Source organism: Mesoplodon densirostris, chromosome 5 (genome assembly GCF_025265405.1).
Source record: "Mesoplodon densirostris isolate mMesDen1 chromosome 5, mMesDen1 primary haplotype, whole genome shotgun sequence".
NCBI classification, from domain to species: domain Eukaryota; kingdom Metazoa; phylum Chordata; class Mammalia; order Artiodactyla; family Ziphiidae; genus Mesoplodon; species Mesoplodon densirostris.
The window spans coordinates 109,377,295-109,405,041 of record NC_082665.1 but is presented as its reverse complement, the minus strand read 5'-3'; the positions used below and the strand labels follow the sequence as shown (position 1 = coordinate 109,405,041).

At 40.3% G+C, this 27,747-nt stretch overlaps 1 protein-coding gene across 6 annotated transcripts in view; it reads left to right on the top strand.

The window, feature by feature from the left end:
- Positions 1–19,067: 19,067 nt before the first annotated feature.
- Positions 19,068–27,747, top strand: part of MASP1 (MBL associated serine protease 1) — a 62,641-nt gene continuing 53,961 nt past the window's right edge. For 5 of the 6 annotated variants that reach the window (XM_060099277.1, XM_060099278.1, XM_060099274.1 and 2 more), the window contains exons 1-2: positions 19,435–19,522; positions 25,517–25,748. In XM_060099277.1, coding sequence (XP_059955260.1) covers positions 19,518–19,522; positions 25,517–25,748 — 237 coding nt within the window. In that variant the 5' untranslated portion in view covers positions 19,435–19,517. Of the gene's footprint in view, positions 19,523–25,516; positions 25,749–27,747 lie in introns of all 6 variants that reach the window. The other variant, XM_060099275.1, reaches the window with a different exon arrangement.

The following is a 27,747-nucleotide window of genomic DNA, read 5'->3' as shown; positions in this document are numbered from 1 at the left end:
CAGATGGGACGGGGTCTGATAGGAGATCAGGACAGGGACCGCCCCCCCAACCCCAGGAGAGGGGTTTCACCAGCTTTTCCTCTTTTTTCTCCCTTCCCACCTGAAATGAAGCACTGCCCCCACCCCCGCACCCCTCACTCCCACCCCTGGGAAGTCTCCAGAGCCAGGTGAGGACAGGCCCAAGCTGAAGTGCTGACTGCCAGGGCAAAGGGAGGGAAAGGGAGCGGTGCGGGAACATCTCCAAAGCCCAGGACTCACAAGCTGGGAGGGGAGTGGAATGGAGTCCATTTCAGACAGGTTTGTTGGGGGTGTGTTCCTGGTGGTTGGGGGACTGCGTAAGTAGAAGCTTGCCTGTGGCTGTATTTGTCAAGACGCCTGTGTGCTCTAGTGGAAAGTGAGGTGGGAGATGAAGAAGGAGAAGAATAGCCAACTTTTATTAAGTATTTATGTAAGTGCCAGGGCCTGAGTAAGCACATTCTAGTCTCCAGGAAGTAGGTATTATCCCCATTCTCTCATAGTTACTGTTCCTCACTTATGCAGGTACCCACCCCAGCCGACGCCTGTCATGTCACAGTCAAACTGTGCTCTCTGCACTGTCATGACCTCTTCAGCTCTGCACCCACTACAAGTGGTGAGACTTTGACCAAGTCAATTTTTCTGAGAACCAGTATCTCTGCCAGTAAAAAAAAAAAAAAAAAAAGTCAATATTGAGTGCTCCCAAAAGAATTTTGAGGCACAGATAAAACATCGAGGTGAAATGATGAGGTGAAATGCAGGTAGCTGTGCTGTGTGTATCTCAGCCCCCCACCTAAAGGTTAATAGCAATGACCCTGGCCTCTGACATTCACAGGATAGCCACTTAGAGGTCTTACATTTGGTTCTGGGCACCACTGGGTTAACATTTCATCCTGTTTAAATAAAACCATTACTCACCAGTGTAACTAATGTTTTATTATTACTAATTCCAAAACCATTACACTGTGGAGCCAGAGTTTAAAAAGAATTTAATTGAAGACCAAAACATGCCCAGTAGCATTGCCTATTTCATAAACAATTTCTGTTCCAAATTCTAACTTGGTACAGCTTTTTTGGTATATTTCATTTTTCAGTGTGTGATATAAAATGTTTTCATTGTATCCCTGTGCAGAATCCTGAAACATTCATAAAAATAAGAACAAAAATAATAATCCTTCTCATTTTTATAGCACCAAATGGTAGGCTGAATGACCACTCATGTCCTCTTGTTACAGATGAGGAAACAGGCCTAGGCAAGTAACATAGGACGCTTAAGTTCTTAATGCTAAATCCATCCATCCAGGTAGCATGGTTGCAGACCCAGTGCTCTTTGTTTTGTCCATGTTACTTCCACAGAACATTTGAGAAAAGAGGATGCCACCCTACCCAGCACTATCAATGCAGCTCTCTTTTCATATGAGTGTGTATAGCCATCCACTGGGAAATGCTCCCTTAGAACCAACACCCATCCCAACCCCCAGCTGCTAATTTTATAGAGCCGTTTCTCAGGCTCTGGGAATGACTTTGGGTGGCCTTGACCAACCAGCTGTGTTGTGGAGCTTTGTTGATTGTATTCTCTATAAGCATGTCTCTGAGGAGTTGTATGGTTTCACAGGGCTCCAAGAGTTTCCTGTTAAGACCATTGTCCCAGAAAGAGTCTGGAATGACTTTCAAGTGACTTAATTTTTTTTCTCAGATATATAAGTATGAGACACTTCCTGGAGTGTGTACTTATATGTCCTCTATTTTCTTGATAGACAGCAGAATGTTGTGGTTAACATTAGAGACTCTAGAGAACTGTGAATGTCACTTTGTCACTTGTTGGGTGTATGACATTGGAAAACTTAAATTTTTTTGATCCTCAGTCTCCAAGTCTGTATAATGCAAATAATAATAATGCTTAACTCAGAAGGTTGCTGGCATAAACTAAGTGCTTGATATATGTGAACTGTCATCTTAATTATGCCTTTCTTCACACTCAAAATAATATAGACCCTTCTGCTTCCATGAGAATATTTTTTAAAACAAAGGCAAGGTGAAGACTTTTCCAGATATGTAGGTTTAAAGAATTCATCACCAGCAGACCCACACTAAAAGAAATATTAAAGGAACTCCTTCAGGCAGAAGGAAAATAATACCAAATGGAAATATGAATATATACAAAGAAATGAGAGCACCAGAAATGACAACTACCTGGGTAAATACAGAAGATTTTTTAAATTATTTAAATCTATTTTAAAGATAATTATCTGTTTAAATAAAATAATACCAATGTATCAAGGGGTTCAAGACACATGTATAAGGAAAATTAATGACAGCAATCATATAGTGGCATGAAGGGGAAAGTGGAAGTACATTATTTAAGGTTCTTATAATACACATTATGTTGTATAATGTCATTCGAAAGTAGACTGTAATAAGTTAAAACCCCAAGCAACAGTAAAATAACAAAACAAAGAATTATAGCTAATAAGCCAACAAAGTAGATAAAATGAAGTAAAAACAAATATACTAATTCTAGTCTAAATTAATCTGAAAGGGAAAAAAAAACAAAGAAAACAAAGAACAGATGAGACAAATAGGACACAAAGAGCTGTATGATAAACTCAAACAAATGATAATCACATTAAATGTAAATGGTCTAAATTGGACAAAATTGAAAGGCAGAGGTTTTCAGATTAAATAAAGAAGCAAGACCCAACTATACGCTTCATACAAGAAATGCATTTTAAATATAAATATAGAAATAGATTAAAAGGAAAAAGGTAGGAAAAGATATACCATGCTAACACTAATTAAAGGAAAGTTGGAGTGGCTATATTAATGTCAGACAAGTAGATTTCAGAACAAAGAATATTACCAGGGATAAAGAAGATCATAATGGTAAACAAAAGAATTAATTCACAAAGTGGATATAACAATCTTAAGTTTACACATCTAATTACAGAACTCCAAAATATATGAAACAAAACCTGACAGAACTGCAATGAGAAGTATAAAAATTGACAATATAGTTAGAGATTTTAACATTCCTCCCTAAATAGTTGATAGAACAGGCAGAAAGAAAAGCAGTAACTATACTGACCACTTAAATAACATGATCAGCCAACCTGTCATTTAAAGACAACTCCATCCAACCACAGCAGAATATACATGCCTTTCAAGTGCATGTGAAATATTTACCAAGATAGATCATATTTCAGGGCTAAAACCAATCTCAGTAAATTTAAAATGATTCAAGTCATACAAAGTAAGTTCTCTGACCAAAATGGAATTAAATTTGAAATCAATAACAGAATAATTTCTGGAAAATTACCAAATATTTGGAAACCAAATAGCACATTTTTAAATAACCAGAAGTCAAAGAATAAAAAGTAAATGTTAAATGAATAAAAACAAAAACACAGCATATAGATATGTGTGGGATGCTGCTGAAGCAGAACTTATGGGGAAATTTATAGCACTAAAGATCAAAATTAAACTCAAAGTAAACAGAAGAAGGAAAATACTAAAGATTTGGGAATAAATCCACAAAATACCCAACACAGATATGTTGGAAAAAAATCAATGAAATCAAGAGCAGCCTCTTTGAGGAGGTAATAAAGTTGACAAACTTCTGTATAAACTGGTCAGCACAAAAAGAGAGAAGATACACATACCAAATTCTGGAATAAAAAAGTGACATTACTAAAGATTTTACAAATACTAGAAGTACAATAAAGGAATACTACAATGAACAATGTTATATCCATAAAGTTGACAACATAGATAAAATGGACAAATTCCTTGAAAAACACAAAAGTTTACTCAAGATGAAACAGATAACTTGTATAGCCTTTTATCTATTAAAGAAATTGAATTTGTAGTTAAAAATCTTCCCACAGAGGAGAGGGAGGGGAGAAACTCAGGCCTACATAACTTCACTGTGTTTTAAGATACACTTAAGAAAGAAATAATACCAATTCTACATAAACTCTTCTAGAAAATTGAAGAGAAGGGAATACTTCTCAGCTCATTCTATGAGGCCAGTGTTTTCCTGATACCAAAATCAGATTAAAATGTTATAAGAAAACTTCATACTAGTGTCCCTCAAAACCATATATAAAATAATTTTTAACAAAATTTTATCAAATTAAATTCAACAACATACAAAAAAGATAATATATCATGACCAAGTGGAGTTAATGCAAGATTAACTTTCTGGAAAAGTCAAGAAAATAAACCAATGTAATTTACCATATTTTTTTTTTTTTTTTTTTTTTTTTTGGCGGTATGCGGGCCTCTCACTGCTGTGGCCTCTCCCGTTGCAGAGCACAGGCTCCGGACGCGCAGGCTCAGCGGCCATGGCTCACGGGCCCAGCCGCTCCACGGCACATGGGATCCTCCCAGACCGGGGCACGAACCCGTATCCCCTGCATCGGCAGGCGGACTCTCAACCACTGCGCCACCAGGGAGGCCCTACCATATTTTTAATATGGTAAATTTTTAACATTGGCATTTTAAATATTAACAAATTAAAAATGAAAAATCATATGATCATGTCAATAAAGGCAGAAAAGGGAATACCCTGGACATCCAGTGGTTAGGACTCCATGCTTCCATTTCCCGGGCCTGGGGCTCTATCCCTGGTCAGCAACTAAGACCCCACGAGCCATGCAGCGTGGCCAAAAAAATTAATAAATAAAGGCAGAAAAAAAATTGATAAAATCCAACAGCTATTCCTGGTACAAATTCTCAGCAAACTAGGAATAGAGTGGAACTTCCTCAGTCTGATAAAGAACAACTACAGAAAACCTACAGTTAACAACTAAATGCTGAAAGACTGAATGCTTTCTCCATAAGATCAAGAATAAAACATTTATGTTCACACTCTCCACTTCTATGCCATATTGTACTTTTGGTTCTAGTCAGTGCAACAAAATAAGGAAAAGAAAAGAAATGAAGAAGTAAAACTGTCTTTATATTCTTTTGATGATATGATCCTCTATGCAGAAAATCTGATGAGATCTTAAAAAAAGCTATTAGAACTAAAATATGAATTCAGCAAGGTTGCAGGAGACAAAACCAATTTACAAAATCAATTGTATTTCTATATATTAGCACTAAGCAATCAGAAATCATGATAAAAATGTCAGATACAATGAAATTAAAATTTATGAAAGACCTAGAGATAAATATGACAATAGGTAGACAAGAACTGTTTGCTGAAAACAACAAATCATTATTGAGAGAAATTTTTAAAGACATGTAAATTAAGAGATATACTGTGTTCATTTAATATGAACACTCAATATTCTTAAGGTGTCAGTTCTCCTCCAATCTGATGTATAGATTCAACATAATCCCAATCAGAATCATAGCAGGCTTTCTGGTAGAAATTGACAAACTCTTACTAAAACAACTTTGAACAAGAACAATGTTGGAGAGCTAACACTACATATTTCAAAATTTTTCTAAAGCTACTATAATTAAGACAATGCGGTATTGGCCTAAAGATCGACAAATAGATGAATGGAATAGATTGAGAAACCAGATATAAATCCACACTTATAAGGACAACTGAGAAAGATGTAAAGGCAAATCAGTGGGGAAAGGATAGTCCTTTTAACAAGTGATGCTGGAACAACTGGATATCTATATGTAAAAAAAATGAACTTCAATTCATATCTTGTGCCATATGTGAAAATCAGCTCCATATGGATCATAGACCTAAATGTAAATCATAGGGATCATGGACATAATGTAAATCTAAATCTAAAAATTCTAGAAGAAAATACAGGAAAAAGTATTGTGACCTTGGTGTTATGGACTGAACGTTTGTATCTCCCAAAATTCATATGTTGAAGCCCTATCCCCCAATGTGATAGTACTTGGAGGTGGAGACTTTGGGAAGTGATTAAGCTTAGACGAGATCATGAGGGTGGGACCAGTGATTAGATTAGTGTCTTTATAAGAAGAGACACCCTCTCTTTCTCCCATGTGAGGACACAACATAAAGGCAGTCTACAAACCAGGAAAAGGGCTCTCACCAGGAACCAAATCTGCTGGCTCCTTGCTCTTGGACTTCCCAGCCTGCAAAACTGTGAAAAATAAATGTCTGTTGTTTAAACCCCCCAGTATGTGGTATTTTATTATGGTGGAAACTTGGGTTGAGAAAAGATTTCTTTGATACAATACCAAAAGCATGATATATAGAAGAAAACATTGATAAATTGTACTTCATCAAAATTAAAAACTTTTCCTCTGCAAAAAACACTAAGATAATGAAAAGACAAGCCATGGACTAGGGGGAAATATTTGCAAATCATGCATCTGATAATGGACTTGTATATATAATGGTCTCATATATAGATAACTCAATAATTAGAAAAAATTATTTCCCATTAATATCCCATTAAGCCATCCTGTGGTATAAAAATTGTAGGGAGTGGGAGACTTTTAAAATGTATTATTATGGAAATTTTCGAACATACACAAAATTAAAGAGAATTGCATAAAGAACAGAAATAGAGACTTTTAAGGTAAGATCCTGCCTGTACTCTTGCCTCCCTCTTGACTCCCCTAATTCTCAGTTTCCTTATCTCTAAAGTGGGGCTAACAATACCTCACTTGTGAAGATTGACTGAGATCATGCATGTAATGTCTGGCACATAGCTAGGGCTCAGCAAATGGTCAGTATTATTACTCATTAGGCATAATCCCTCCATCACTGATTCTCACTTCACTTTTTGCCATTACTGTAGCTCTTGTTCTTCCTTCAACCTATTGAAATCCTACTCATCTTTTTAGTCCCATCCTGAAGGCCACTTTCTACATATATGTTTCATGATCCTCCTACCATTACTGTCTAATTATATTAATAATAATTACTATCAGTTGAGTCTCCACAAAGGGCCAGGAGCTTTGCAGGTGATTTATAACATTACCAAGGATTAATTACCAGTCCTATAAATACCCAGATACATGTATATTTTATACTTTACTCCAGAGAAGATCAACTTTCATTAGATCCTCAAAGGTGTTACTCATTCAAAAGGCTTTAAGAACAACTGTGTCCTTGAAACAATATGTAAAAAAAAGTACTATCATTTCTCCCATCTTATAGGGAAAACAAAACAAAATAACTCAGGCCCAAAGAGTTGCCATAGCTTACCCAAATACCCTCACTGTCCTGATGAGTGTAAGCGTTGAGTATCGTGATCTCCTGCTCAACTATCAGGGTCTGCTGGCATGTCTCCAAAAGAGTCACCCTTATTCATCGTCAGATATGGGTAAAGGCAGATGGTCCATAGAGCTCTGTTCCCCTTCCCTCTTCAGCCCCTTCATCGGGGGGCTGAAAATATTTTGAGGCCCACCTTTTAAAACAATTGTCCCAAAGATAGCCAGCTTTCCTGACGTGCTTTTTTGTGAAGTATTTCAGCTTTTAAAATCCTGCTTTTAAAAAGCAATTGTGGTCAGGTTTGTTGTCTTGTGACAACTGAACATTTAAATTAGCACTGTGGTTTGGCCAGAGAGAATGTTGATGGCCCACGTGCTTCAAATGCCCCTGGCCTTCAGCCAAGCTGTGCTCTGTACTGGGTGTGGCTGGGAGGTCTTTTCAGCTTTCTTCCAAACTTCTTTAGTTCCATTAAATTTTTCTGAACCTGGGAGTGGCCTGAGAATCAGGGGGCCTGGGTTCATTGGGTGTTGTAGCTACTGGTTATCCTCCAATCTCTTGCCAACTCGTTTCCAGCTCCCATACTGCTTTCAAATATGAATTTGTTTAAAAACGCTATCTGATCATGTCATTCTCTGTTTAAAAATCTTCTGTCTCCCTGTGGCCTAAAAATTCAGCGCTCCTCAACCCTTTCAAGACTCTGGGTGGGATCTGGTCTGGGAGTTGTTGCAAAATTTTGAATTTTTCAAGCTCCCATGTGACTCTGTCATGCATCCAGGGTTGAGAATCCCTGGCCTGTCTAGTAGATTTTCCACATCTAGTCTGGCATGCAAGGCTCCTTACACCCTGACCCCTGCTCACCTTCCACCTCTCTTCCCCATGTCAGTAAATGGCACCAACACCGTCTTGAGTCAGAATTCTGGGAGTTATCTTTGCTGTCTTTCTCTCCCTCAATTCCTCACTCTCAATTTATGGCCAGGTTCAGGCTTTTCTTCTTACAAAATATATTTTGTCTTTATCCTCTTGGCTCCATGTTCACTTGCTACCACTCTGATCCATCCAAGCATTCTCTCTCCTAATCTCCGCTTTATTCATAAAATAAATAAATAAATAGAAATTGTATTTTAGTGCTTCATTGCTATAAAAGTAAATGGATTCTTTATTATATATTCATTATTATCTTAGTTTTTAATTCTGATTTTAAAAGAATTAAAATTAAAACATTTTCATGGCCCCAGGCTGTGTGCCCACTGTGCCTAACTACTGCAACAGCCTCCAAACTGGTCTCCCTGCCTCCTATCCTCCAAATCCATTTTCCTCACAATACCCAGAGTCCTCCTTTTATTTTTTTAATTTCTCTTCCCAGTCTTATTTTTATTTATTTATTTTGTGTGTGTGTTAGTTTCTGCTTTATAACAAAGTGAATCAGCTATACATATATCCCCATATCTCTTCCCTCTTGTGTCTCCCTCCCTCCCACCCTCCCTATCCCACCCCTCTAGGTGGTCACAAAGCACCGAGCTGATCTCCCTGTGCTATGCAGCTGCTTCCCACTAGCTATCGGTTTTACATTTGGTAGTGTATATATGTCCATGCCACTCTCTCACTTCGTCCCAGCTTACCCTTCCCCCTCCCCATGTCCTCAAGTCTATTCTCTAGTCGGTCTGCGTCTTTATTCCTGTCCTGCCCCTAGGTTCTTCATGACCTTTTTTTTTTTTTCAGATTCCATATATATGTGTTAGCATATGGTATTTGTTTTCCTCTTTCTGACTTACTTCACTCTGCATGACAGACTCTAGGTCCATCCACCTCCCTACAAATAACTCAGTTTCATTTCTTTTTATGGCTGAGTAATATTCCATTGTATATATGTGCCACACCTTCTTTATCCATTCATCTGTCGATGGACACTTAGGTTGCTTCCATGTCCTGGCTATTGTAAGTAGAGCTGCAATGAACATTGTGGTACATGACTCTTTTTGAATTATGGTTTTCTCAGGGTATATGTCCAGTAGTGGGATTGCTGGGTCATATGGCAGTTCCATTTTTAGTTTTTTAAGGAACCTCCATAATGTTCTCCATAGTGGCTGTATCAATTTACATTCTGACCAACAGTGCAGGTGGGTTCCCTTTTCTCCACACCCTCTCCAGCATTTATTGTTTGTAGATTGTTTGATGATGGCCATTCTGACAGGGGTGAGATGATATCTCATTGTAGTTTTGATTTGCATTCCCCAGAGTCCTCTTTTATCCTTAAAATCCCCTGCCTAAACAGCTCTGACCAGACACTAAAGGTTTTGCCTATTACAAATATGAATAAAGCCTCTCACCACATCCTGCATACAAGTAACTAGTTGTGTTTGGTATATTTCCTTCCATGCTTTTTTCAGTGATATATGGAAAATACATGCAAAATATCTATGGTTTGTGCAAAATATGTATTGCTGGTTGAGCTTATTGCTTCTTCATTAAATAAATGGTATCCTAATGCATGTATCATTCTTCAGCCTGCTCTTTTCACTTAATAGTAAATCTTGGAGATAAATCCAGGTTGATGCATAAAGATCTTTCTCATCCCTTCTAACTGGTGCTCTGTGTTTCATAGTATGACCATATTATATTTAGCCATTACTTTACTGATGCCCATTTTTCACCTTGACAACTTATGCTACAATAAACATGTTTGCAAATGAATGCTTCCCTAGGACAGATATCTTGAGGTAAGATTGTTGGTTTGTAGGATATGCAAATTTTTATTTTATTAATACTCCCAGATTGTACTTCAAGTAGCCAGGCCACTTTATATTCCCACATGCATGGTACAAGTGTGGTTATTTCTCCACAATTTCACCAACACTAACCAGCTCCAGCATCATCCAGTAACTCTTTCTGAAAGGGCCTGTGAATGGTAGGCTTTTTAGAGTCTGAAAATGTCTTTATTTCAGCTTCATTTACATAATCCTTCAGCTAGTATAGAATGATAGGTTTAAAAGTATTTTCCTTTTGTACATGTGGGTATTCTCTATTTCCCTTTTGTTTCCAGGTGGCTGGTGAGAATGTCTGAATGATAATCTAATTTCATTCTTTATCTTTGATAATTTTTAAGATTTTAATTTTTTAATTTTATCCTTAGTACACTGAAATTTTGCTGCAAGGAATCTAAGTCTAATTTTATGTAAGTATCTCACTTGGGCCTTGGTAGATCTTTTCAGTCTGAGGATTCTTATCTTTTCTCAATTCTTAGAAAACTGAGGCCAATATTCTTCAAAGATTACTTCCCGTTCCCCCTCTTTATTCCTTTTTTTTTTTTTTTTTTTTTTTTTTGCGGTACGCGTGCCTCTCACTGCTGTGGCCTCTCCCATTGCAGAGCACAGGCTCCGGACACGCAGGCCCAGCGGCCATGGCTCACGGGCCCAACCGCTCCGCGGCATGTGGGATCTTCCCGGACTGGGGCATGAACCCATGTCCCTTGCATCAGCAGGCGGACTTTCAACCACTGCGCCACCAATGAAGCCCTCTTTATTCCATTTTTAATGAAAGTTCTATTAGACATAGGTAGGACCTTCTGAATCCATACCCCCTTTATTTTTTTCACACTTCTGATCTCTTTATCTGGGGGAATTCCTCAGCTTGATTTTCCAAATCATTAATTAATTCTTCATTTGTGACCATTCAGCTGTTTATACTTACAATTGCATTTTATTTTTAATTTCAATAAATATATTTTAAAATTATATTTAATAAATGTAAAATTGTTATTTTAATTTCATTAATTATCCAGTTGCTTCTTTTTGCATTTCAACCTGTTCTTGTTTCAAATCTTTCTCCTCTTCTTGTATTATAGATGATATCCCCTCCTTTAGCTTTATGGAAACAGCTTATTTTAAAATCCTGTTCTTATGGTTCTATTAACTCTATTTCCTTCCATGAAATCCTTTTCTTATTGAGTTTATTACCCCTTTTCCATATGCAGGCTTTGAAAAATATTTGTTGATTTTTGTTTGGCAATTTTTCTGTGGTGGTGATTCTCACTCCTTCCCCAGTGACTTCACATACAGCCCTGTCAGCCCCCAGCTTTCCAGCAGGACTGTGAAGACTTCCCACATGGTCAGGATGGGTTCCCACTGTGGGAAACTCACTGCCATAGCTTCTCATCTACCACCTTCCTTTTGCAGACTTTCCTACTTCCTCATCCACAGGAAATACCTTTTCTTGATTCTGAGTGCAGCTGTTCATTTATTAATCTCATTTCTATATCTTTATTATTTCTGTGAACTGGGATATAAAAATGGGGAATTTCCACATGTGTGGAAGTCCAGGTAGTGTAGTCCATCACTGTGAAATCACCAGCTCTTCACTAGCGAACTTGTACTCATCCTATTCAGCTTAGATACCACTTCACCATGACTTTGCTAACCACTCTGTGTAAATTAAGCCCTTCTATTAGCCTCTCTCATAGAGCTCTGCTCTCTTTCTACATGGCATTCATCGCAATTTATAATTATAGACTTAGTTGTGTGTTTACCTGTCTTGATGCCTTTTTAAAATTTTATTTAGACATCTATGTATTCAATAAACATTTACTGAGCCAAAGGTACAAAGGATATTGTTCAGGCCCTCAAATTATTGTGATGAAAGGATGACACAAGTAGACAAAAATTTGCTCTATAATTTGACACATGCAATTTAAAGTATAATTTAAAGTTTAAGTGTAAGGAACAAAGATAGTTTTTACTTCCGTGTTGAGTGGTTGGGGAAGATTTTCCAGAGAAGCTGACATTTAAGCAAGATTTCATATGATAGATAAGAGGAAATTGTACAGACAAATGAGGAAGAAAATAGCATTAAAGACCAAGAGAACCAAGTATATCAGTACATACAGACATGAGAGAGCATGATAAAATCTGGAATATGCAACTAGTTTGGTACCAGTTCTAGACATAAAAGTCTGTATGTGTAAGTGTGCTGGTTGTAGGAGAGAATATAGAGGTGAAAGAGCAATCCCATATAAGAGTATTGTGTCAGTCAGAATAGGCTAAATTATCTGTAGTAACAAATAATACTAAAAGCTCAGTGGCTTCACACAGCAGTTCTTTCTCACTTATGCAAAGTCTGCTGTGGGTCCAGGCTGTTCTCCAGGGCAGCTGTCCTCCACATGTTGGCTCAGCACTGCAGGCTACTTCAGTTTCACTGCACCTCATGTCAACATTAAACTTCAGAGTTCAAATGCTATTCTAAGGTATTTTTATTTTATTCTGTAAGCAAAGGAGTGATCTGAATGGTTTGACAAAGGGAGATAATTAATGAGACTTGTATATTTATAAGATTGGTACTAAGGGCAATGAAACAAATGAGAAGTTGTTGAAATAATCCAGTGAGAACTAATGAATCCCTTCACTAATGCAGGGGCAATGGGGAATTGAAGTTATGTATAATGATGGATTTGAAAGATACTTATATGTAAACAATAGGAGTTATTGATTGATGGCATATGAGGAGAAAAGGAAAATATAAATCAGGGATGACACTCAAATATCTGGCTTGAATTTCTGAGTTGATGGTAGTTCATGGACATCGTTGGTATGAGAGAATGAGCAAGTCAGGAATAGAAAAATAATGACCTCTGCCCAGTGGAACTTTCAGATGGAGGCGAGAATAGACATTTGATTTGAGGGTGAGGAACTATGGGAAGACATTTAGACTAAAGAAATAGATTTGCTAGTGATCAGTATGTAATGGTATTTAAAACTGCAGTGGTGGGATGTATGAGAAATATTCAGGAAGAATGGTTAAAATTGAGCTTCTGGGGCTTCCCTGGTGCCGCAGTGGTTGAGAGTCCACCTGCTGATGCAGGGAACGCGGCTTCGTGCCCCGGTCTGGGAGGATCCCACATGCCGCGGAGCGGCTGGGCCCGTGAGCCATGGCCACTGGGCCTGCGTGCCTGTAGCCTGTGCTCTGCAATGGGAGAGGCCACAGCAGTGAGAGGCCCGCGTACCGCAAAAAAAAAAAAAAAAAAATTGAGCTTCTGAGCTTCATGGCTCCAGAAGAGCCATCAAGTCCCTGAAATTATATGCCAAAATTCAAGAATATGTGCCTATTTAAATGTTTCTTGGAAGATGGCTCATTCCACAAATGTTTATTAAGGTCCTACTTTGTGCAACTCAAAGGCATTATTGTTGGCACTGGGAATAGAGCAGTAAACAAAAAATATAAAAATACTTGTCCACTTGGAGATTGTGTTATTCTAATGGGGTGGGGAGCCAGTAACAAACCAATAAAAACTTAAAATAAATACCATCTTAGCTGATGCTTACTGCCATTAAGACAAGTAAAACAGGATATGGGGAGAGCAAAGCTGGGTGGAAATAGAAGTAACAGAATAGATTGGCCAGGAAGGACCTCACTGAAAAGGTGACATTTTTAGAAAGAATTGAAGAAGTGAGGGAGTAAATTACATGGCTTTATTGGTGGTATTCCAGACAGATAATCTACCTTTCATTAGATTCTCAGTGATTCACCAGAAAGATGAGGAATCATTCCTCTGAAGTAAGAAAAGAGTCAAGAAACTGGTAGAGAAAGAAGGATCCACACAGGAGTGCTGGTGATTGGTTGTGGGGTTCAGAAAAGATATAAAGCCAAGAGGATCTGATAGACTGGAAATGGAGTGGTGTCAGAGGACTGGATGTCTTGATGAGGTTGAAATCTAGGGTTATTGAAGGAGTCAAAGACTTAGAAAGATAAGAGATGGTGGTCAGAGAATGGGGTGTTACAAGTTTAAGATTTCAGAGGTGGATGTGGCTTTAAGTAGAGTAGATGGTTACAATGAAATGGAAGAAGTCATCGTTGAAGTGAGGAGAGCAAGCAATGAGGGTCCAGTGTCACTCAGGATGTCAGGAGGAATTGGGAAGGAGAGGTAAGCATGGTGCCACATGCCTAAGTTCCTAATGAAAGGAACAGAGGATGGGACCAAGAGATTGGAAGGTGACAGTAATAGAGATGAGTAGTGTGTGCCAGAATGATAGAAGAGCGGGCTAGTTTGGAAGGAGGGTGGAAAAGTCATGGTCATTGAAATAGCATTAGGGAGTTAGAGAAGTGATAACACTGACTCCCCTGATCTGAATCCTGCCTTTCACATGGTCTAACCTCAGCTGTCCATTTGCTTCTTAAGGCCTAAATAATCCTGTCCTATGGCTGAATCTGCTTGGGCCATGTAGTCTTAGCATCTGAGGAACTTCTGTGGGAGGGGAGACCTAATATGAGTGAATAGCAACAATAATTGCTATCAAATGGATTTAGGTGAGCAAAGGTAAGGGAGATGTGGATGCTGTATTCGCTTCCTAAGGCTGCCACAACAAAATACCACAGACTGGGTTACTCAAGTAGTAGAAATTTATTTTCTCACAGTTCTGGAGGCTAGAAGTCTAGGTGGTTTCTTTTGAGACCCCTCTCCTGGGCTTGCAGATGGCCACCTTCTTACTGTATCCCCACACGGTCTCCCTGCTTTCTGTGTTGTCTGTATCCTAATCTCCTCTTTTTATAATTAGATGAGGCCCATTCTAACAGCCCCATTTTAACTTAATCACCTTTTTAAAGCCCCTATCTTCAAATAGTCATATTTTGAGATAGTGGGAGTTAAGGGTTCAACATATGAATTTGGGGGTGGGTGGGTATAATTCAGCCCATAACAAATGGTCTATGTCTCAAGTACTTAAGAACCCCTGGATTCTTCCTTACACATAGCCTAGCTCCTAAGAACGGCAGAACAGAAAAAAAGAAAATGTCCCCAGGCCCACCTACAGCCTCACTTCTTGCTAAGTGAGGAAAATAAACTCTATTTCAGCTTTAGTCAAGGTTTCTCTTATTACCTACCAAACAGAACCTTAACTGACCCAGTATTTGTTAATTCTGGGCCTGCGGTGCTTGAAATCAGCTTGACACTATGGTGGTATGCGCTCACGCTTTGGGAGAACTTCTGTTAGAGAGCCTGTATTAGTTTGCTAGGGCTGCCTTAACAAAGTACCACAGACTAGATAGCTTAAACAGCAGACGTGCATTTTCTGACAGTTTAGGAGACTAGAAGTTCAAGCCCAAGGTGTTGGCAGGTATCTTAAGGAAGTTCAAGATTGAGGTTGGTATTTCGAGGCCTCATCTCCTTGGGTCACAGGTGGCCACCTTCTTGCTGTCTCCTCACATGGTCGTTCCTCTGATTGTCTCTGTCTTAATCTCCTCCTCTTATAAAGATATCAGTCATATTGGACTAGGGCCCACCCTAATAACCTCCTCTTAACTTAATCACCTCTTTAAAGGGCCTGTCTCCAAATAGTCACATTCTGAGGTACCAGGTTTGATATGTGAATTTTGAAGTGGTGCAATTTAGTCCATAAGAGAGCTTAATAATTTATTTTTTGAATGTAAATTATATTTCCCTTCCCTGAAATCTTGCAGTCACATGACAGCATGGCTCATGGATGCTCAAAGTCCACAGGCAGGATCAAGGGGCTGCAGATGAAAGAGCCCTGGATTTAGGGTCAGGAGTCCTGGGCTCTAGATGTCCATCATCCTCTTGCTGGCACACTTAGTCTCTCTGAACCTCTGTGTCCTCACCTGTAAACACATGTAAATATTACATGTAATGATGTATATGAAGGTATCTGGCAGATACTAAGACTATATCATCAAATCTAAGATGCCATTAATTACAAGATGCACCATTATAAATACCCAAAATGACAAAATCATCCATGGGAGCTTTTAAAATTACAGATTCAGGAGCCCCACCCAAGATTCACTGAATTTGAATCTTCTGAGATGAAGCTCAGGCACTGATTTTTTTGCTTGTTTGTTTGTTTTTCCCATATTATTCTGATGATCCATTAGGTTCTGAAGCCAGGGTTTCCAGCATACTGTCAGCCAATGTGTTGAATAACCTAAAATTTAATTCTTAGGTGTAACCTTTGGGGCTATTTATCAGTTCTTAGATACTCTATAGGAAGCCTGGATTTCACACTTTGCCAACAAAAACTCATTGCCCAAATATTTTACATTTTCTAGCGCATTCATGGAATTCCAGAAATTCTGGGCCCAGGAGTTGCATATAATAAATACTTTGGTAGAACATGTAAACCAAGCCCAGTTCTAGTTGTAGGAGTGCTGTAGTATTTACTCTCTTAGTAGTAGCTTTCTGATCCCTTTCCCTGACTATAAACGAGATGTTGGGCCCACATCCGTCATTCTACACTTCTATGATTCTAACTGACATACTGTTAGTTCCTTATACTCATATGTTAACCTTTTCATCAACATTTTAAAAAACGAGTTGAATCTTCTTAAAAATTATCTTTCTGAATACCTATGATTGAATCCTGAGTAATGTAATGCTATTGTGACCACAGATAAACCAAGTGTCAAGATTAGAAGGTCACTCTGGACTCTGACTCTCTTTACAGATCATTAGCAATTCACCTCCCCACCTCCACTGCAATTTCCTAGTCCTCACTGCCACATTTATATGTGCTCCATGATCTCAACGGACTCCTCTCCCCTGATTTTATAGCGGAGCAAACTGGTGTCACTCCTTCCCCTCCTCCAGCAGAGAAAGTAGGTGGCTTGCCCAAGGTCCCATGAGTTAGCCTATGGGACCTTGTTGAGTCTATTCCTAGACCACTGTCTTTTCCATTCCTCCCACTCCCCGTGATCTATTCATGACACCCCAGGAAGTTTTTATCAAGGGGTCAGGAAGGGATCACCAATGCAGCCCAACACAATGGGAAAATGCCCTAAATCCCACCCAGATCAGTCCTGAGACACACAGTTCTCGTTATCATGCAGATTCCATCTGAGCCTTGGCTAACTCCCAGGGAAGCACATATCAGCTCTGCTGTATATTGGCAGAACTTTGGCTCAGAACATATTTCAAATGCCTCCCATTGAGCACTGGCAGCCTTAAAGAAACATGGCCAGGAAATTATTCCAGGAGGCTCAGTTACTCTATGACACTTTGCAAGGAGAAGCTGATGGCTTTCCCTCCCAAGCTCTCCCCTCTGTGCCCAGAACAAATGACTGCACTTCCCTGGATGTGCCCTAAATTAGGAGAGGGTCAGCTCAGCTGCAGTGTTGATGGAGGGAATGTCTTTACTGGGCAGGGCCCTCTGCATGGCGCAGGATGCTTCGTGCCAAGTTCTTTCTCCCTTGGTTTTAAAACCCTTGTATATTCCAAGAGAAATGTAGTCCATGTGTTTCTGATTCATTTGCACTTAAATCATCAAAATGTTGTGTGAGAGTTATTTGATGTTTGAGGAGCCTGTGAGTCTTCTTAATGGGACCTTTAAAGGGATTTTTTTCTATCCTGCCTAACACAGAAATTTTTAGGCCGTTTTGCCAGAACGGTGCCTAGGTTCACACATATTCTCTCACCCCATATACTTGCACTCACATTATCAAACACAGCCTCTTAATAATGCCCAGATTAGCAAAGCTGACCTTTAAAAGTGATAAAATAGAGAAACTGGAGAGAAAATGGAGCCAGGAGAATTTCAGCAAGATGCAAGGCATTGTTCCCCAAAATGTGCCAAAGCAGTGTTATCAGAGGGTGGAGAATGCATGTGTTTGCCGCCTTGGTTAGAATGGGTGGGAGCCCTCTCTTGGGTACACTGAACAGCTAAAAAAAGGACAAGGATAATTTCCTTTAAGTCTCAAAGCAGCCCCCATTTTCCAGATGAGAAAACAGGACCAGAGATGTTAACAATTGGGGCCAAAGTGCACAGCCAGCTTGGATAGAAAGGGAAGATTATAGCCAACTCTGATGCTGAGTCTAATTGCTCTTTTCAAAATGCCCCAAATTGAGTTTCTTTGTGAATGTGGTGTGTATTTGAAATGCCATATGTACTATAATATTCTGGTGAGAAGCAGTGCAATATTGTGGGTAAGAACTCAAATTCTTCCCCTATCGCTTTCTAGCTGTGTGATCTTGGGTAGCTTACTTAAACTCTCTGGGCAGTTTCCTCATCGGGAAAATGGGGATAATATTACTACCCAGATACACAAAATGTAAAGATGATCAAAAGCAATCAATACATTACTAGAGCAGTACCTGACACACAGTGCTCAGTAAATGTTAACTGTTTGCGTTTGCCGCGGTAGCAGTCAGGAGTAATAAAGGGCTGGATAATCCAGGCAAATTGTGTACCTCTCTATGCTTCAGTTTTCTTATTTGTAAAATGAGTATAATAGTATGATCCTCACAGGTTTGTGGGAGTAATTGAGATGATGTTTGCACCTAGCCATGTGCCTAACACAGAAAAGGTTCTCAGTAAAATCTACTTTTTATACCCAGATGTCTCTCTCCCTATTCAGGACTGGTGGTCATTGTGAAGAAAGGAATTTTCTTCTTATTCAGTTTGGCTTATATCTGATGCTGCTTTTCTCCACAAACTCCGGGGTAGCCACCTTTACAGGCCCAGATCTCTCTACAGCCATGGCATGCGGGGCTTTCTGTCTGTAGTGGGTCCTCCCCGGGCTGTATCAGGCCTCTGAATGCTCTGAGTTGGTAAACAGCACAAGCCTTGCTTTTAAGTGACAGTGACGAAGAACAACTAACCAACTGCAGGACTGACTGCTCCCCTCACATACCGGGCCAGCCGCTCTATTCACAGGAAAGCCTGTAGTTGTTTGCAGACAGACAAGCTTTGGGATTTGGTTCTATTTTCTTGCCTAGTGTAGATGTTAGAATTGCCCTCTTAGTTGATCATCCTGTTTAATTGGTGTCCTTTGCCAGTGTCCTGAACACAAGCAGAAAACTATAGCCGTCTGGCAAGGGAGACAGAGAGGTCAGACTTTGTCCCCCTCCACCCTTTACATACACACACACACACACACACATATACACACACACACATATATCCACACACACATACACACACATATCCACACACATATCCACACACATACACACACACACACACACGGTGATACAAATACCTATTCGAGCTGCTCAGTTATTCTCTCTCAGGAGCTGGAAGCAGCCGCATGGGATGAAGGAGGGACCTGGAGAAGCAGATCTTTTAAGGAAGAAGACATTCTGTTCTGTCAGGTTCCTCTGAGTGTGTGTACGAGCAAGTCAGAGAAGAGAGAGAGGAGAGAGAGAGGAAAAGGCAGAGGGAGAGAGGGGGAGAGGGGATCTGTTGCAGGCAGGGGAAGGCGTGACCTGAATGGAGAATGCCAGCCAATTCCAGAGACACACAGGGACCTCAGAACAAAGATAAGGCATCGCTGACACCACACCGGGGACGAGCTCGCAGACAAGTCAGGCCGGGGGGACCAGGCAGCCAGGAGCACCCAAGGCAGGAAAATGAGGTGAGTGCCAGGACAGGAGTGGGCACAGGGGGTCCTTCCAGGGACCAGGTGCCAAGTAGCCCTGGAAGGTCTGACCTTGTCTCTGGGCCGACTCACCTGCGAGTCCTGTGGCTGGTTCAGGGGGTTCTCATCACTCCCTGGGGCTCTGAGAAGGGAGACGGGCTGGGGCCTTCCCTGGGACTCCGGAGACATGCAACTTGAAACGGGAGGCTGTGTGCAAATGCCCCTGACGCCGCTGGAACTCAGATTTCTCCCTCTGCCAGCGTAGGGTGCTGTCTGCTGGCCAATGTGACTTTTCTTCTGTTGCCCACAAGGCTGAGTTTTTGTTTTCCTCCTTTGTAAAGAGCATTGCTTTATCTCTTCCAACACTTTGTGAGTTAGATATGTGTTTGTGTGTTTATTTGTTCTGACCGGAAAAGAAACCAGATTCCCATAGCTCAGCTCTGTGGCTTCTTAAACCTTCAGAAGTTTGCTAGTTTAAAACCTCAATTTAGAAAACTAAAAACCTGTCCCCGTTTTACATTCCACTATAAATTTCTGCATTTCTTACTGAAATCAGAGGCCGCCAGTGGCATGAATCAGGCTATGAATTGCACCAAATGGCTCTTAAAGAAATATTACAAATTGAAAAAAAAAAAAAGTCTTTGGAGTTCTGAAACTAGGACTTTAAATTCTAATTGTTTCCAAGCTCTTCAATATTTCCCATTCCTCAGCCTATACTTAGAGTTACTTGATGCTTGTTACCAGACATTTCTTGTAAGTTTTTCCTTCCAAGTGTCAAAATCCGACCACCATAATTACTTTTACTACTTATAAGTGTTAATACTGTTAAAAATACAAAAAAGAAAAAAAAAACACTCTGCAGATGTGTTGTCTCTAAACATCTTTTCCTGTTAATTTTCTTCTCAATTGGAAAAGGGTTCTATTTGTTTCTCTTCTGCAAAGCCACCTAGCAACTTTTCAGGGTCTGGGGCCAATGAGGGGCTTCGGGCTATGTTAACTCTTTGAACTCAGATTACCTGTGGTTTAGAGAGATAATCAGGTCTTTAAGGTTAATCCAATCATTCTGTTCTTTCTAAATCCATTGTAATGTTAAACCTGCTATCTAACTTCATTTTCCTTTCTCCTAAAAGAGAGGAGATTTATGCCCATCTACATGGAATGACAATTTGATTGATCTGTCCACTATTCAAATCTCACCCTACCACCCAGTGCCCCAGCCATACCAAACTGCAAGGCCAGTGATCAGTTCTGTATCTTTGTGTTTGCTGATCCCTTAAGCCAGAATAACTCTCCCTCTTATTTCCCCTATTTCTAGAGGACCCGATTGTTCAAGCTGGCTCATACATCACCTCCTCTTCCCTGCCCAGTATCCCCAGAGTCAGCATCTTCTCCTTTATGATATCTCTGTCCTTGGGAGCTACCTTTCTTAATATCTCTTTGTTGAAATGTCCACCTCCTCTTCCAAGACTGAGTGTTCCTTAAGGAATAGGATCTATGGCATATTCGTCTTTGTATGCCTAGGACCTAGCATAATGTCTGTTTCCTATTAGGCATGCAATAAATATTAGCTGAATTGAATTCAGTTGTTCAATAGCAAAACTACTACTGGAAAAGTGCTCCACTAGAAGTCTATAAAAGGTTTTCCCTCACATAGACACAACACTTCAGAGTTTGCAAAGCCCTTTCATAGGCACGGTCTCATCTGGTCTTCAGATTTTGGATGAGGTAGGATTTATGGAGAAGTGAGGATAAAAGAGTTTAGCAACTTGCCCAAAGCCACACTGATGATCTTGAAAAAGCCCAGACCCAAATTTGGATCTTTAGGCTCCAAGTTCAGGATGTTTTTCTACTATATTTTGCCAGACTCTCAACCAAGTATATTATTCTACACCAGCGGCTCTCAATCCTAGCTGCACATTAGAACCATCTATGGTGCTTTAAAAAAATGTAAGGGCTTCCCTGGTGGTGCAGTGGTTGAGAGTCCGCCTGCCGATGCAGGGGACACGGGTTCGTGCCCCGGTCCGGGAAGATCCCACATGCCGCGGAGCGGCTGGGCCCGTGAGCCATGGCCACTGAGCCTGCGCGTCCGGAGCCTGTGCTCTGCAACGGGAGAGGCCACAACGGTGAGAGGCCCGCATACCGCAAAAAAAAAAAAAAAAAAAAAAATGTCAGTGACCAGGCCTCACTCCAGACCAATTAAACTAAAATCTGCTGGGGAGGGGCTTTGGTATTAGTATTTTTTTTAATTTTCACATAAAGCTACGGGTTTTTAAAATTATTTTTCACAGGATTAATTGCTTTGGCCAGATGCCTGGGCATGATATGGGCATGGACCCAGCATCCTCTGTGAGCTTTTGTTATTCCCTTCTTCTGTTGAAGCTAATTCACCATATGGTATTGGGCATGACATGTCCCCTCTTGGGGTATCCTTTTCGTCATCTGTCAAGTAAGGGTGTTGTCAAAGGGATCTATATAGTCCATTTCAACTCTTCTACCCCAAAACAGTCTTGGTGTAGTGTAGGTTGAAGTGAGGAGTAAATGGAAAGGATAGAAAGTGCTACTCATTCCACAACCATGGATATATGCCGGCATTTTTTAAGGCACTCCTGAGAGCTTGCTCCTACAGTAGAGCTTAGGAAATCCTGTCGTTATATATTACTTTTGACATTTCAAGCGAATGTAATTAAACTTTTTGATTAGTTGGAGAATAGATAGCAGGTGTCAGAATTTGTACAGCCGGTGCCTGGTGGATAAGAAGCCAAAAACATTCAGAGAGTGTGATGGGAAATGAAAGCTGTCACTTACATTCTTTAATTTTCAGCCCTGAAAGCAAGCAAGCAAGCATATGCTCAGGCTTATTATGTGAAAAGAGAGATTTGTTTCATATGTTTGAAACTGTTTTGAGATGCAAACAAAATAGAACAGAAAGCTTCACAGGCCTTCCTCCCACGATGACCAGTTGCCTACTACATATGGTCCTAGGCCTCTGAGGATAGATGGAGCCATTAGCCTGGGCCAGCCCTTGACAGAAGCAGCATTAGGAAGCTCAGAGTCTCCTCCATGTGGTCTGGAAAAAGCAGATATGGAGAAAGTTGACCTTTCAGCCTTACATAATCTGGGTGTCGCTATTGCAGGGAAGTCCAGTTGGGGATCCAAAGCTCATTCCTAACCCCTGCTTTTCGGGAAGCAGCATGATGGAGTAATCATAACTAATGTTTGCCTAGGGCTGGACATTTAACAAAATACTTATTTTCCAATCTTCCTTTATTCTGATAGCAGCCCCGGGGGATGTCATTATTATCACCAATTAAAGAATGAAGAAACTGAGAGGGAGACCTTACGTGACTTCCCCAAGATGGGTCAGATAAATAAAGTCAAAGCCTGGACTTGAATCCAGCTCTTCCAACCTAAGACCAGTGCTCTCCCCTCCCCAGGCGGAACTGAACCAGAACTCCTAGCCCAGGTACCATCGGTATATTTCCTCACTTGAAAGTGGGGCTGCCTGAGCCCTGCAAGCCAGAGTTTCTAGACTCAAGCTTTCCTACTAGTTCACGGGAGAGCTTGGACCTGTGCCTCCCCTTCTCTCTCCTCCACAGATTGGTTTATAAAAATATTGACCCTGGCAATTGGATTAAAACATTTTGTTTCCTTAGTTGCATCTCACATGTTGCTATTGCAGGGGCCTTGGAAAAAATTTAAATAACTCTATTTTTTTAATTGAAAAAATAGCACAAGGCCCTTCTAGACACATCTGAACATTTTATATACACAAAAGTAAAATTAAAAACACTCATATTACCACTTCAGAGATAACTACTGTTAATATCCTACTGACACCCTTGTAGGCCATTTTGCACTTAACTATTTACCTTTTATGTAAATATTCTATAAGACAGCTAGATAATCTCATTATAGTTATCTCATTGTGTTTACACACTCAAAAATTCATATGTGTGCATATATAAACATATGTGCATCTGTTTACTGAGCAGGGTGGGGCAGCTTGGGGAGAAACAACTTCTTGATTAGCCAAATTGTATCTTAATCTTAAGATTCTGGTATAATTTCCCAGAAGTTACTTTTTAGGCTATATAAGACTCTGGCCCCACTTTCATGCTTTTGTTCATTCATTCGTTCATTCATTCATCATCTCTTGTATACCAGGCTTTACATTAGGTCCTTCACATACATCATCTCCAATGTTCATGTGAGCTCTGTAAATTAGAGATTATAATCTTCATTTTACATTTGAGGAAACCTGAGCTCAGAGACTAATTATCCAAGGTTTCATAGCCAGTAAGTAAGAGAACTGGGATTTGAACCCAAATACACCTAACTTCAGGGACTGTGCCTAAAGCAGTGCTCTAATTGGAAGCATGTACAGGGAGCTGGAATCTGGAGTGAAGGATACTCTGTGGTATCTTGGGAAGCTTTGAGCTGCATGGTGGAGGATAAATAAGACAACCAGGTGAAGAATGAGCAGGGCATGTGCAATGGGACCAAGGCCTGGATGGGCATGGCATGCTCCCAGAATGATCTGCCTCAGCATGGCTGCTATGAGATGACGTTGGACAGGTAAATCAGCACTAGATCAAAAAGGGCTTATCAGCCATCCCAGTAGCAGATGCTTTGCCCTGCAGGCACAGTGGAGCAGTGTGGACACATCTGTGTTTTAGAAAATCAAATTTGGCGGAAGATTGCTGAATGGTATGAAGTGGTGGCCAGGGAGATCAGTTAGGATGCAATAGCAACAGTCCGGATAAGAACATTTAAATTAATTGACTGGAGAGAAGCAGAGGGGTTCCCCAAACATAGGAAGCAGAACATATAGTATTTTTTTTACATCTTTATTGGAGTATAATTGCTTAACAATGGTGTGTTAGTTTCTGCTTTATAACAAAATGAATCAGTTATACATATAGAACATATAGTATTTAACGGAGAAGTTGATGAGCCAGGATTGGGATGTTTGAGTTCAAGGTCCTTGAGTCTCACAGAGGGAGCAATCTAGTAGATGCCTTGGTTGTGTTGTATACTGACCATTAGGTTTTTGACAAGCCTTTGACACAGATGGGCATTCTGCCTCATTATTGCATCAGCCACTTTGGGTGTATTCTGCAAGTTTTGTTGAATTTCCTGTGCCCCTTATGCAACTCTTTTCACAGTCTATCATCTCTCATTCCTGCAGCTGGAAATAAACTGTATGTTTGTTTTTTTGTTTGTTTGTTTTTGTTTTTGCGGTACGCGGGCCTCTCACTGCTGCGGCCCCCCCTGTTGCGGAGCACAGGCTCCAGACACGCAGGCCCAGCGGCCATGGCTCACGGGCCCAGCTGCTCCAAGGCATGTGGGATCTTCCCGGACCGGGGCACAAACCCGTGTCCCCTGCATTGGCAGGCGGACTCGCAACCACTGCGCCACCAGGGAAGCCCTAAACTATGTTTTTGATCCTTTTATAAAAACACTTGCCAAAAGGAAAAACCTTGTTTTGCTCATTCCTTCTTAATTCAAAATTTTGCATTTCTTGATTGATTTTGTTAAATTTGTTTTAGGTACTACAGATCCCATCATTGAGTATAAGTCTTATCTCAATATTACCATGTTACTATTACTTACTTTTTAGAAAACTGAATCAAGAGTTTATGATCCTTAAATAAAGCTAAGGTAAAGAAATGATATCAGCTTTTACCTAACTATGAAATTTATATTTTCAACCAAAAAATGATACGCCTCTGAGTCCCAAATGTGGTATTTTCTGGGAAAGTTTAATACTATTGTCAAATCTTTAAAAAGAGCACAACTGGAAGCAACCTTTAAAATCAAGTTACCACCCTCCAGTATTATAGGCTGGGTAAGCAAGACCCATAAGGACAAAGTAATTACAGCAGGTCAGTGGCAGAGACATGCTGGGAACTTGGTCTCCTGGCTGTTGATTTAGCTAAATGGCAAGGACCAGTGTCTGTGAATGTAAGTGAATCCATTCATGTCTTTCAGGTGGCTCCTTCTCTCTCATGCTCTGTGCTTCTCCTTGTTGAAGGCTTTGGCCCACATAGTGGAGCTTAACAATATGTTTGGCCAGATTCAGTCGCCTGGCTATCCAGACTCTTATCCAAGTGATTCAGAGGTGACGTGGAATATCACTGTCCCAGAGGGATTTCGGATCAAGCTTTACTTCATGCACTTCAACTTGGAATCCTCTTACCTTTGTGAATACGACTATGTGAAGGTGAGACCCCTAATGTTCCCTAACTGGGCCAGCTTCTCTACAGGAGAATCTGCTGGGAGTTAGAGGAGCTTAGATGAATTAGATGCTGTGTTTACCACCCAGGCTGGCAGTCCAGTGAGGGAGACATACAATGTTATAACATTATGAAGGAGGGTTGGGGGTGGCATGCTGGGTGCAGGCTGAGTAGGAAGACCTAGAAAAGACCTTGAGGGAAACTGAAACTGGCAAAGTGTGACTCAGCCAAACACAACCTTGCCCTTTCCTTTCTGATCTCAAAGTCTTTAACGTTTCCACTAACCTCTGCTTCAATGTCACCTTTAACTCAACAAGCAGAAAGGGGCAGAGACCCCAGAGTCAGCATTAATCAGAGTAAGCTAGCATTATATCCAAAGCTGAGGCATTAGAAAGCATTGCCCTGTTCCCTAGGTAATGATCAAGTGTTTGAGAAGTGTAGAGTATGCCACAGCGGAGAGTAGGAGGTGAAGTTGGAAGGTTGGATTGGGGTGAGGTTCTGAAGGGCCTTGAATATGATGCTGAAGAGTTTGGATTTTATCAACAAAGAGTATGGGCAACAGTGGGGGGTCACTACACAGATGGATGTAAAAAACAAATGGAAGAGGAGCAGAAAATGATTACAACATCAAAACAACATTTCCCAGAATTTAAGGAGAGCCCACAAACAATGCTATGGGTGGGAAGCTGTTCTCTTTTAAAAGTGGAGCTAAGAAAGATTAAAGTACTTCTGAGAGATGACACTTATTAAAGTTGTATCTGGTTCAAAAAGATGTGGAGACCTAAGAACCTACTTTATAACCTCTCTCTGGCTTCCTGGAAGAAGTTCTCATCAAACCACTCAAGAGTAGGCTTTCTATATTTTTGGTATTAGTATTGTCTCACTTTTCCACAGCCTGTAATTCAACAAGAGTTAACCTTGCATTTACCAGAATGTTTGATCAACAGCAAAGAAGTGAGTTGACAAGGTGATTTACACTTAAAATCTCATTCAACCTTTAAAACAATCCTATGAGACAGGTACTACTATCCCATTTACAGGCAAAGAAACAACCCCAAGAAAGTGAAGCAACTCACCCAACGTTGTACAGCTAGTAAGTGATGGATCAGGGTTCCAAACATGTCTTGTGACTTTCAATACCATGTTCTTTTGGCTCCACCAAACTGCTCACAAGCTGTACTCCACTGAGCCCTAGGATACTGCAGGGCCTGAAAAGAACAGTGGGATGGGTGGGGCAGAGGCCTGGTATAAGTGGGGCTGTGAACCCCTACCCTGATTAACTCATTTTAAATGGTGGGTGTTGCTAATTATATATGTTGCGTATGCATCAAGTATCCCATTTAAAGCACATTTTCTGTGACTGAAAACTTTCTAAAATTGGTGCTCCATGACAGTTTTTCAATTTTAGCACTATTGACATTTTGAGCCAGACAATTATTTGCTGAAGAAAGCTGTTTTGCGAATTATAGGATTTTTAGCAGCATCCCTGGCTTCTACTCATTAGATGCCAATAGCACTCCCACTCCAGTTGTGACAACCAAAAATGTCTCCAGCAGTTATCAATATCCCCAGGGGAGTAAAATCTCTCCATTTGAGAACCATTGCTCTCTCTATGTGATGCTGCCCATATCTGAATGTCCTGTGCTAGAAACTGTGAGAATTTTAAGGACACAAAAATCTAGTCCCTTAAAAAGAGAGATGAGCCTAGAAAAATAGCAATTGCACAAGATGAAAAAGAGTAATGACAATAAAAGATTGACAAAAAGAATGAGAAAAGGTAAAACTGGTTGCTCTAAGAGATGATGTGGCTTGGTAATCTAGACTGACATACAGTTTCTATAAATTCATTAAAAATGGAGCCAACTTCTCAGACTCGCAAGGATCAAGCAGAGAGTATTCACCAAGATCCTAAGTGTTCATCATCCTAAATTGAAATTTCTAACAAACAGGTTAGTTATGTCTTCTAGGACATAATCTAGCCTCTGG